Here is an 11,261-nt window from a genome sequence, read left to right on the forward strand (position 1 = left end):
TAAATAAATAAAATTGTGACTCGAACTCGCAATGTCCTCGTTGCAATCGGGTCACCCTGTCTACTTAGGGTAACTCACCCAGACGTCGGAAGGCCGGATGCTTGACGTGACAGTAGATTAAAGACTGGGTCTGACTCTGATAACAACTAGGGTAGGTGCTTACCCATTTACCCAAAAGTCAAACTGTTGGGTAGTACTGCATATCCACCTATTTATACCCAATTACTTTCTCATTCAGATTTGATGTGAGACAAATATTCCCTTGTAACAACTCCCATCAGTGCGAATTGGAAACGAAACTATTACTATATATGTAATTATAAATTAAAAAATTTATAAATCAATAGCACTATAAATTTGTTTATAATATCATTCTTTATTATTTTGTATATTGAAAAAAAAAAAATTCAATATTAAAAAATGAGCCTAAATAAATAAGAATGAAAATTGATATGGATAAATAAGTTAATTTATTTATAAATTCATAATTATTGAGACAACAAATAAGTGTTAGATTTATTAATTTTTTTTTGGGGGGGTGGGGTTGTTATTTAAAATTTTATATGAATTTTGGTGGTCACAATTAAGGTATTTATATAAAATTATATTTGTGGGGGTCTAGGTCAAAGTTGAGGCTGAGTCCATCAGGCAGGACGTGTAAAATAACTTGTCGAAAATTGAAAGGTAAGTTATTTTTGTTAAGTTTTAATAAAAAAAATTCTTCCTAAATATATATTTTTTTAGTTAAAGGATAAACTTGTATATAAGGTTGAAAGAATATACATTGTGTTCTAATTAGAGCGAAGAGATAAACAACAAATAGAAGACATCTAAAATCAACATTACACTTCCAATTACACAACCCATAAACCAGTTTGATCATCCACATTTATCCATCCACATGAGCAGCAGGTGAGAGCCACTCCAGCACTGTAATCTTCAGCCTTTCGTGCATTGGTTTAGGATAATAGCTAGGTTTGTCCACAAGCTGTGGAACAACCCTACAGGAAAATAAGTTACAGCTGCAAGAGGGATGTGATCTACTTCAAGTCTGAGCAACTTTTAAGTTTGATTGTTGCAAGTTTGGCTCTAACACAGCTTTTGACCTGAGCTATAATGTTATGGGAAGAGGCTGATTGGTTCCTAAAAGCTTTTACATTCCTTTCCATTCAAATAAAGTACACAGCAGTAGCCCACAACAACTTGTGGACTAAAAATTCTGATGGGCTCCAGTGTGAAGAGTACCACTGAAGCAATTCAGACCAGCTTCCTGGTATAATGTAGAACCCTGCCACCTTTTGGACAAACCTCCATATATGTGAAGGGTACTCACATTTGAAGAAGATGTGATCAATGGATTCCCAATTTGAATTACATAGGTAACAGCTATTTGTGTAGTGTTTGTGGAGGACTGGTTTTGCATCCAGTGTGTATAATCTACCCCTCACAGCTAGCCATAGGACAAGACTATGCTTAGGTATATGATGCTTGAACCACACTAATTTGTGTCAAGGAAAAATTGGGGAGGGAGGGTTGAAATAGCTTAGGGTGTGTGCCATTGTGAACACTTTGGTAGGGCTAGACAACCATTCAATACAATTTGGATCAGAAGAAGGTTGGGGCAGTTCTTGTAGTTGAGAAATGAAACTTCTTGATTGAAATAACTGGTGCAGCTAGATAAAGTTTGGATAAACCCATTGGTTGTTAGAAATTATGCTATCAACTAAGATGTTGTTATCTAGTTAAAAAATTTCCAAACCAGTGAGTCCCAATTGCTGAACAATTGGACCATTAGACAGCCAGTAGTCCAACCACAAACTCATATCCTTCCCTGCCTCCACCCTATGCCTTAGTAGTCATCTTGCCATTAACCTTAACCGAAGCAGTTTCCTCCAAAACCCTGAGCTCAGTCCTGAGGATTTAACTGTCCAAAAGCTCTTTGTCTTTATAAGGTAGCTAAAGGACCAAGCAATCTAAAGGCTCTCCTTCTTCAAGTAAATTTTCCATATGTGCTTCAAATTAGCAATCTTGTTAGCCAACTCCAAATCAGGTAAACCAAGACCACCATTAGTTCTAGGTCGGCAGACAACTTGCCAAGCAACCTTTGCTCCTTTGTTCTTTAAGTCCACCCTAATCCAGGAAAAAAACTTCTAAGCAGTTGATTGATTTTTTCAAAAACCTTCTTTGGGAGAATAAATGCCTAACTTTTACATCTAAATTAACAAACCTAACTTTTTTCAGGTATAGAACTACAAATATTTGTAGATATAAAATTAATTATACCATGCCAATCTGTACAAATTGTGTCCAAGTTAAGAATTTATTAGCTGCCCTTCTCCTGAGCTGTGATATCCCCGGATTTCTGGATACGGGTTGGCCAGGCCCACGCCCGACTACCCAAGGATATCAAACCAATTAGCAATAAACGAATACAGAATACAATGAAGATAAACAGGAATAAATAAAATTACTGAAAATAATACTAAAATGATAATCTAGAAACTGAAACCTCAGAATAAATTTTATAAATAAGAAACTATTCCGATACATTCAACTTCTCCATTTCTAATACAACTCGAGAATCCATCTGGTGGACCCCTAATAAAAATCCAACACAGACAAACGAACAACTGAAGAAAATTCGATGCTAAACTATAAAGCAAACTCCTACGTCGTCGGAAGAATGAGTAGCCGTCTCTGCTCAGCACGAACAAACTCTAAGACCTGAAACCGTCTGTTACCTAAAAAATAATAATGGGTCAAGCCCACGAACAAGTTCTATCCTAAAAAATAAAATAAACAACTATCCAATATGTCATTCAACTGTTTTAGTTGACAGGACATGAAATCATGTATGATTTAATTGTTTTAGTTAATCTATTCCGTATGTATGAATGGGTAGGAATTAGCGTTTTGATTTAATCCGTCCCTCCATATGCTACCGTCCCATACCGATGCATATTATGCATATGATCCGTAAATGATGCAATACTTTCAACAGTACATCAAATAAAATCCACACAATTCATATAGTTAATAAAAATAGAATTTAAACAGTTCATCAACTAAAAATCCATAATAATATCCATGAAATCGACGAGACAAAGTTTAATCGTTCGTCAATTTAAAATCCAGAATCCATCCATATAATTGACGAGACAAGATTCAATAGTTTATCAATTCAAAATCTAGTAAATATCCATGTAATTGACAGAATATAATTTACTAATTCTTCAATTAAAACCCAGACGTGATCCATGTAATTGACAGAAAATATGTAATTAATTCTTCAATTAAATCCAGGAGAACCATAATAGAATCTAATATGTATAAGACCCTATTATGCATCCAAAATAACTTTAAAAATCCTACTCCAGTTATCTAGGTTGCTAAAATAAATGTACGCATTAAATACTGTACATCCGTCAACCGTGTGCGACATCGCTTGAAACTTTCACACTGTGAATACCATTAGCATATAGAGATAAATTATGCACTGTGGGTTCAATTACAACATAATATCATGTTTAGAGTCCATGTTACAATCCTTTAAAATTTTAAAACAAGATTACACAATTCTGTCCTTCCTATCCGTTAAAGCGTGTAAGGTTGCTTATTTTTATACTGTTTATTCCATTTGCTCTGCGGATCAAATTATGCAATTAGAGAGTTTAAAATCCCTTGAGATTACTTTTAAAATTCTCAGTCCAGTCCTTTAAACAATTCAGAATCCCATACACGCCCAAAATAGTGCCCAAACAGTTCCGGAACGCAGCCAAACGAGGCCAAAACAAGGGAGCCTGCTCTCTAAACAACAGAGCAGGCTCTAAGCATCATCGATCCTTCTCTTTTAAATCAAAGGGCCTTCTCTTTTATCAAAGAGCCTTCTCTTTCAAATCAAGAGCCTTCTCTTTTATCAAAGAGCATTCTCTTTCAAATCAAGAGCCTTCTCTTTGCTAAAGGAGCCTCCTCTTTGCCTACTACGCGTCTTCTGCTTCATCTCCGGCAACTTCCGTTGATTCCGTTGATCTATGTTAAGGTCTCTAATGGTCTTAACAGTCTAATATATATCCAGTATCATCCCAGTCCCTTGTTTATAACAGTAAGAATTAATACCACGATTAAAACAATACCAATTTGTTATGCTTTAAAAACAGACGACGAGCTTCCAAACTTGCAAGAGTTATTTAAGACAAAATTAAACATACAACAGATAATCAATTTAACATATATTACACATACAAGATTCAATTAACGTCTCATTAAATTCCTAGAGGTCATCTAGGTATGCACAGAACACAGGCCAAGGAGAAAGAGACAGAATATAACTTGCCTCAGTGGTTTTTGAATAAAAACCTCGTCGCCGTCTTCCTAAGTTTTTCCAACGATCGTGACTGCCGTCAAGGACTCCTCTGCTCCAGTTCTAACCCTCGAACAATCCTCAACCTTCCTCCTTGGTCCGGCCTACAATCCTTGGCCAAAACCCTAACTTCTTCTTTCTCTCTAAAAACTCTCTATATCCTCCTATCCCTTACTGCTGCTATAAGGGTTTTTCAAACCCTATTGCAGACCATCGTATATATTTATAGTTTAAACAGAAACAACCCTAGTCCTAATTGCAAACTAAGTCCGGAAAGAAAAATAAAAATATAATACATAATACTACAATGTCGTGATACATAAATATATACATAGTTTATAATTATATATGTATATATCACCTACTAACCTAAACTACCATTATTAGTATTACTAATAAATAATTATTAATAAAAATAATACCCTATCCTTATATACGTATATAACCATATAAATTCATACAACCAATCCATATATGGGTAAATATCCATACCCACAATCAACTCCATTCAGATAGTCCATGAGACCCCTTTGGGTCGATCCATTACCCATATTCCAATCCATCCTTTTAAACTAAAATGAAAGACATATTTAATCTAACAAATAAAACTTACAATTAAACACACATCTCATCAAAATCAATTAACAAATAATTCCACACAACACTTAATTCAATTACACATAAAGCAGGAAACCATCTAAAGACATAGCCACGTAAGCACCTAAAAATAATAAAAATAAATAACTAAAACAATAAGATAAATAATAAAATTTCAATTATATCTTTTTTAAAACTAGGAGTATTACATGAGCCCAGGTGGCTCAGCCAAATATAACACTACTAGGTCAAGTAATCAAATTTTAGTTTTATTGATGTCATAGTATGTAATACCCTAATTTTTCAAGATTTATTTTATAGGGTATCGCATAGTAATGTCAACCTGGAGTTTTTTCTTACAAATTTTCTACTTTTTATATATTTTTTAAATATTTCTTTAATAAGGTAGAACCCTTCTAGACTTTTAATTTTACAACCAAATTAGTATACATATTTATATCTCCATATAGAGGAAAAATTTCTTCCTCTCGGAATATGACTTACTCACAAGCACTATGAGTTTATGAAACACTTCATCAGAATAATGGCATTTGGGATGCTATTGTGATTATTTATTTATTTTTTTAATATCTTAACCATAGAAACTCACACATTCACATTTGTCCCCATTAATTACTCTCTTTAGCAAGCTCATTAGTTGAAGTAGTAGGAATTTCAAGCCCACCGACAAAATCGCTTCATAATCCTATGCCAAAATGTGGTGATGTTTGCACTTGGAATCTGAATATCCTCGTGTCACTTCATCCTCATGCTTTGTTTTGTGTCCATTATATGGCTTATATAATCCCTCACGTGCGATTAGGTATGCACTAATTTTTTTTAAGTGTTATATAAAAATTTTATGTTATTTATGCAATAACTTTTTTTATGTATGAATTAAACTGCAATATAATGTATTGCACCAGCAATTTACATGCGCTACAGAACCAAGGCAAAGAATTCCATCCAGATTCTTGCGCCTGGCAAGATGCCGTTGCCTACCCCATCATGCACGTTTCTCTCACCCCCAAAAGGAGACAGACCTAGCACAGAGAAAAGAGTGAAAATTATGTTTTGTATTTTATTATATTATAGAATTATTGGAGCTTTAAAGAGGAATGTGCAAGCACTCTTCCGTATAAATTATGTATTTGGACCCATGGCGGTGGGGCACAAGACGTCATAATTTATTAATTTTCTTGTCTCATTTTACACAAAAGTAAAGACAAGACCTTTAAAAGAAGGGTATCCACATCTATAAATATCTATTTATATAAATTAGGCAAAAATACAAAAAAGTTCCTGAACTGTTGGAGATATTGCAAGAAACCTCTGAATGACAAAAAAAAAAAAAAAAAAAAAACCCTTGAACAATATCGTTTTTGCATTTTACCCAGCTACCTCACCTTCCAGTACCATAAAATTCAAAAGACCATGGTGCCCTTATAAAAAACGACACAGTTTCAAGGGTTTATAGGCTAAACTTGCTGATTTGTAAAGTAAAATCTCAAAGGCCAATAAAATCGTGACAACTCAGCAGTAGAGATAAGGTTGTCTCTCTCTTTATATATACATATATTATACACACTGCAATTTTTTTTTTTTCTTTTTTTCTTTCTCTCAAGTTTATGGATGATCTCTCTATATATGCAAACATTATACACAGCAATTTTTTTTTTTTTCAAGTTAATGGATGATCTCTCTATATATACATACATTATACACACAGCATTTTTTTATTCTCTCTCAAGTTAACGGATGATAGGCGGAGTTCTCAAAAGCCACTATCACTATCACTATCACTATCACTGGACCACCACAATCCCTCTTAAAACCCAAGAACTTTTGTTCTGCTTTCTTATAACAAATAGGATATTTTTGTTTTGAGAAGGATGTAACCAGAATATAAATTTAATCACAAAAATTGATTTGGGCATTGAACAATGTTTTCCTCTTACACAGTTACATGCCTGATTTGAACGTGGCGCATGAAGAATGCTGGATGATATAGAGTGGCGGAAATTGGGTTAAGCTAAGTTTCATAGATTATTATTATTATTATTATTATTATTATTTGGTCGAATAAGTTGCATGGATGATGTGTGTGTGTGTGTGTATATATATATATAAGTAAATATACAAATAGTGAGAGAGAGGTTCAGTGAGCCTGAGGAGATACGATATATATGTGTGTGTATATAACTATATATAGATAGACAGTGAGAATATTAGAGACGACAAAGAGAAGAGACGTGGTGTTTGGGTGTGCGGGTAGGTTATAAGGTGTTTGGATTGATCAGCATCAAGAATTTTGAAAATCAAGGATTGCAGATGGGTAAATCGTGTAGTATATACCCATTAGGAAAATCCACTCTTCAGACGACATCCACCACTCCGATCCCAGCAACAGATTCCTCTGCTTCTTCATCGTTTCATCGTCCCTTTCAGTCAATCAATTCGAGCGGCCACAAGATCTTCTATTCTTGCAACCCAAAACTTGAATGCCCTGTAATTGGACTCCAGGAAAGGGAATTTTACCATCGCTCGATCTCTCCGTTCTCTTTCTTGGATTGATTGATTATTCCTCAGCAATCACAAGTATGTCCTATAAATATATATATATATATATATATATATATATATATATATATATATATCTCACTTATCTATATATATCTCACTTATCTATATCTCACTTATCTCTCTCATTCTCCCTCTGTCTATATATATATATGGGTTCAGTTTGGCCAACAAGGTTAAATTCGACTGTAGCAAGATTTTTTTTTTTTTTTCTAATTTATATCAGGAAGATGATGAACAGCATTTTTCTCTCTCTCTCTCTCTCTATATGTAGACGAAAGGATAAGGTTGTGTTTGGATGTAAAAGAAGTTAAAGAGGGGTTTGAGTGTTGTGGTGGGGTAATAGAGTCTTTTCGTCTTCATAAGGGTATTATAGTCATTAAATAGTATATTGTGTGTCACCTAAAAGGTGAAATTCAACGGTTTTTCGCCGAATGGGAATGGGGCTATTTGCAACAAAAATGTATAATTTAAGGAGTTTTTTGTAATTTTTGTAATTCAAGGGGGTTTGTTGCATATTAGCCAATAGTTCAAGGAATTTTTTTTGCATTTCACCCTATAAATTAAAAATGTTGCAGAAGTAAAGACGGCTTTCCATCACACACACAAACACAGAGACTAATAAATGGGAAGGATGCCATGCTGTGCGAAAGTAGGACTGGAGAGAGGAGCATGGACTGCTCAGGAAGATAGGATTCTATCTAATTACATCAAAATCCATGGAGAAGGCAAATGGAGAGACCTTCCTCAAAGAGCTGGTACAAATTTAAAATGTTGCATGTGCATGCTCTATCACTCTACTTACTTTTTATTTCAATAATATTTGTGGTATGTACTTTGTTTTCATCAATATTTGCTCCATGGTTTGTTTTTAGGGTTGAATCGTTGCTGTAAGAGTTGCAGACTCCGGTGGCTGAACTATCTTAGGCCAGACATTAAAAGAGGTAACATTACTGAGGAAGAAGAAGATCTCATTATCAGACTGCATAATCTCCTTGGTAATAGGTAATCTCTCTCCAAGCTAGTATGTGGAATTATTTCTTTATTTCCTTTTACTACAGCATAGAAGGGAGGGGGTGAGTGACCACTTCTCCAATAATGAATTCCAGAGCAAGAAGCTCTGCTTCATATATATATCTCTCTCTCTCTCCCTCCGTCCCTCCCTCCCTACCTCCATCTCTTCATAGTTTTAGTTATTCTATCATAAATTTTAAGTAAAAAGTAGTGGGAAAATTACAAATACACAAGGCATTTTACAGTCTAAGTGAAGTCAAATTTATCAAATTACAATTAGACGAATTCTTCAAATTAACTTTTACTGTTCATTATTTTGAAATACTTAGAAGGTCTAGTTAGTGTTGTATTAAATGGACCAATTTCACTTACTTTACTATACTGTAGAATATAAAACGTTTATGACATGATGTAAAACTTTCACTTAAGGACTAACGAAAACACCTTCTCTGTTAGTTAGTCATATATTTTACGTTTTTTAAATAGAAGTTCTACATCATGCAGTAAATGTGTTACATTAGGGAAGTGAACGTCTTACATTTTACAATTAATATGTAATAAATTGTTCCTTTTGTTAGGCACCTAATGGAGATAAACAGAATCTCTGTTGATGTTAAAAAAAGAAAATTGGTAAAAGGCCAGAATGCCTAAGCTAAGTCATTATTTAAAGCAAAGAAAGTCATACATTCCATAAGGAATAGAACTTGCTTGACCCCTCGTTCTGGTAAACCCAAACCGCTTCCCATGAGAGGGCTTTTGGTTTGGGTCAATTTTGCAGCAAAGATTTCATGGGCAAAATGGTAACATTACACATTATCGTTGATTTGTTGCCATGGCCATCATTGACAGGGGAGATAAATGGAATTATGAAAAATAGAGGGGTATATGTTGAATATTCACAAACCTTAGGGAAGTAAGTAAAATTTAACCCATTTACAAATGCTAAAATTCTTTCTTTCTTTCTTTTTCTTTTTCTGTTTTGCTCCTCAAATTCCTTTGAATTTCCTTAGAGAAAAAAAAAAAAGGAGTTACATTCCCCTTCTTCAATCAAACCTCAACTTTTTTCCCCTTCAAAGCACTCTCATTTTTTTTTTTCTTTCCTTTTTCTTCTTCCTCTTCGTCTTTTTTATTTTTATTATTTATTTATTTATTTATTTTGCACTTATTTACTCCTTTTTTTTTTTTTTTTTTCTTTTTCTCTTATTCTTATTTAAATTTATTACTATAATTTATGTACACAATATGAATTTTTTTTTAATTATAATGTGTTTGATTTTATGCATTACTATTTAAAAAATAAAAAAATAACATGCCACTAACTTTAAAATAGTTAAAAAATTCAATGGCCTTATTTCATTGAATTCTAAAACTAATCCTTTTGCATGGGCTAAATGCATGCAAGCTGAAATGGAGCCTTCTTTTTTTTTCTTTTTTTTTTTTTTTTCTTGGTGTAACATTATTTAGTACATGTTCTGTAAAGACAGATAGGGTGATTATGTATTTACAATTTTTGTTTCGTATATATTGGATTCATGGTGCTATAGCTGCTGCAGATGGGCGCTTATTGCTGGAAGACTACCGGGGCGAACCGACAATGAAATCAAGAACTACTGGAACACCAATTTGAGAAAGAGAATGCAGGGTCAGAAGAACCAAAACTCTACCAAACAACAACTCAATAATTTGAAAAAGAAGGAAGCTATGGGGAAATATTCCTCAATGCCACAAATCCAACCACACCCCGTGATACGAACTAAGGCCCGGCGATGCACCAAGGTTATCATCCCACAACACCACCAGCTGCAAGATAATCAGATGTTGTTCAAGGGAAGTAGTAGTTATGTTCCCACTTGGGACCGCTACAACCCGTCCTCTTCCTCCCTAGCTATGGAGGACGATTCCTGCAATTTTTTTTCGGATTTCAACATCAGTGACCTTCTTGTATCAGATGTTCTTAACTCGGAATTTGACGACAATGGTGGTGGCAATGGAGACTACAGCGGCATGAACATGGCTTCTGGTTATGATTTTCCTCTTCCTGCTTCTGAAGCTATGCTGAGAAATTTAACTAATGAAGAAGGAATTGTAGAAAATCGGAACTTTAGTGATCTTCAACCGAGTGAAGCTTTGGAGGCACTTGCATCTTTTCTAAATTTGGAGGTTGAATGAATTGATTGATGTATATGTGATGACTAATGATATAGAGTTTTAAATTCCTACGTATTTGACTAAAATGATGTGAATAAAGAAAATATTATGACGACGTCATCATATTTAATTATCAATTCTACTCACATAAAACAGTTACACTACTTATTATTACACTACTCGGAATTTGACTACAATGGGGGTGGCAATGGAGACTACAGTGGCATGAACCTGGCTTCTGGTTCTGATCTTCCTCTTCCTGGTTATGAAGCTATGCTGAGAAATTTAACCGATGAAGAAGCAATGCTAGAAAATCGGAACTTTAGTGATCTTCAACCAAGTGAAGCTTTGGAGACACTTGCATCTTTTCTAAATTGATTAGGAGGTTGAATGAATTGATTGATGTATATGTGATAAGTAATGATACTGCAGAGTTCGAAATTCATACTCATGAATTTGACTAAAATTATGTAAATAAGGAAAACTTGAACATGACATCATCATATTTAATGACGCAATGATAGTGTCATCTTCTATTCACATAAAACAGTCACATATAACT

At 34.1% G+C, this 11,261-nt stretch overlaps 1 protein-coding gene across 3 annotated transcripts; it reads left to right on the plus strand.

Annotated features, from left to right (window-relative positions):
* The first annotated feature begins 6,712 nt into the window (after positions 1–6,712).
* On the plus strand, positions 6,713–10,770 carry LOC132275986 (transcription factor MYB1-like). Of its 3 annotated transcripts, XM_059777222.1 has the most exons (4): positions 6,713–7,555; positions 8,116–8,295; positions 8,413–8,542; positions 10,096–10,770. In XM_059777222.1, the coding sequence occupies exons 2-4, from the start codon at positions 8,163–8,165 to the stop codon at positions 10,718–10,720; spliced, it is 888 nt and encodes a 295-aa protein (XP_059633205.1). In that variant the 5' UTR covers positions 6,713–7,555; positions 8,116–8,162; the 3' UTR covers positions 10,721–10,770. The 3 variants fall into 3 exon arrangements, with proteins under 3 accessions (XP_059633205.1, XP_059633204.1, XP_059633206.1); XM_059777221.1 differs by lacking the exon at positions 6,713–7,555 and having other exon boundaries at positions 7,570–8,295; XM_059777223.1 differs by lacking the exon at positions 6,713–7,555 and having other exon boundaries at positions 7,570–8,295; positions 10,105–10,770.
* Positions 10,771–11,261: the final 491 nt, after the last annotated feature.

Source organism: Cornus florida, unplaced genomic scaffold, assembly GCF_030987335.1.
Source record: "Cornus florida cultivar Cherokee Brave unplaced genomic scaffold, ASM3098733v1 CherokeeBrave_3.0.0_Hap2_Chr10, whole genome shotgun sequence".
Taxonomy (NCBI): Eukaryota; Viridiplantae; Streptophyta; class Magnoliopsida; order Cornales; family Cornaceae; genus Cornus; species Cornus florida.

Excerpts from the sequence above, each read along its gene's own strand:
- LOC132275986 (XM_059777222.1), top strand. The coding sequence starts at position 8,163 with ATGGGAAGGATGCCATGCTGTGCGAAAGTAGGACTGGAGAGAGGAGCA. Across the intron at positions 8,296-8,412 it reads AGACCTTCCTCAAAGAGCTG|GGTTGAATCGTTGCTGTAAG; the intron begins GTACAAATTTAA and ends GTTTGTTTTTAG. Across the intron at positions 8,543-10,095 it reads CATAATCTCCTTGGTAATAG|CTGCTGCAGATGGGCGCTTA; the intron begins GTAATCTCTCTC and ends ATGGTGCTATAG.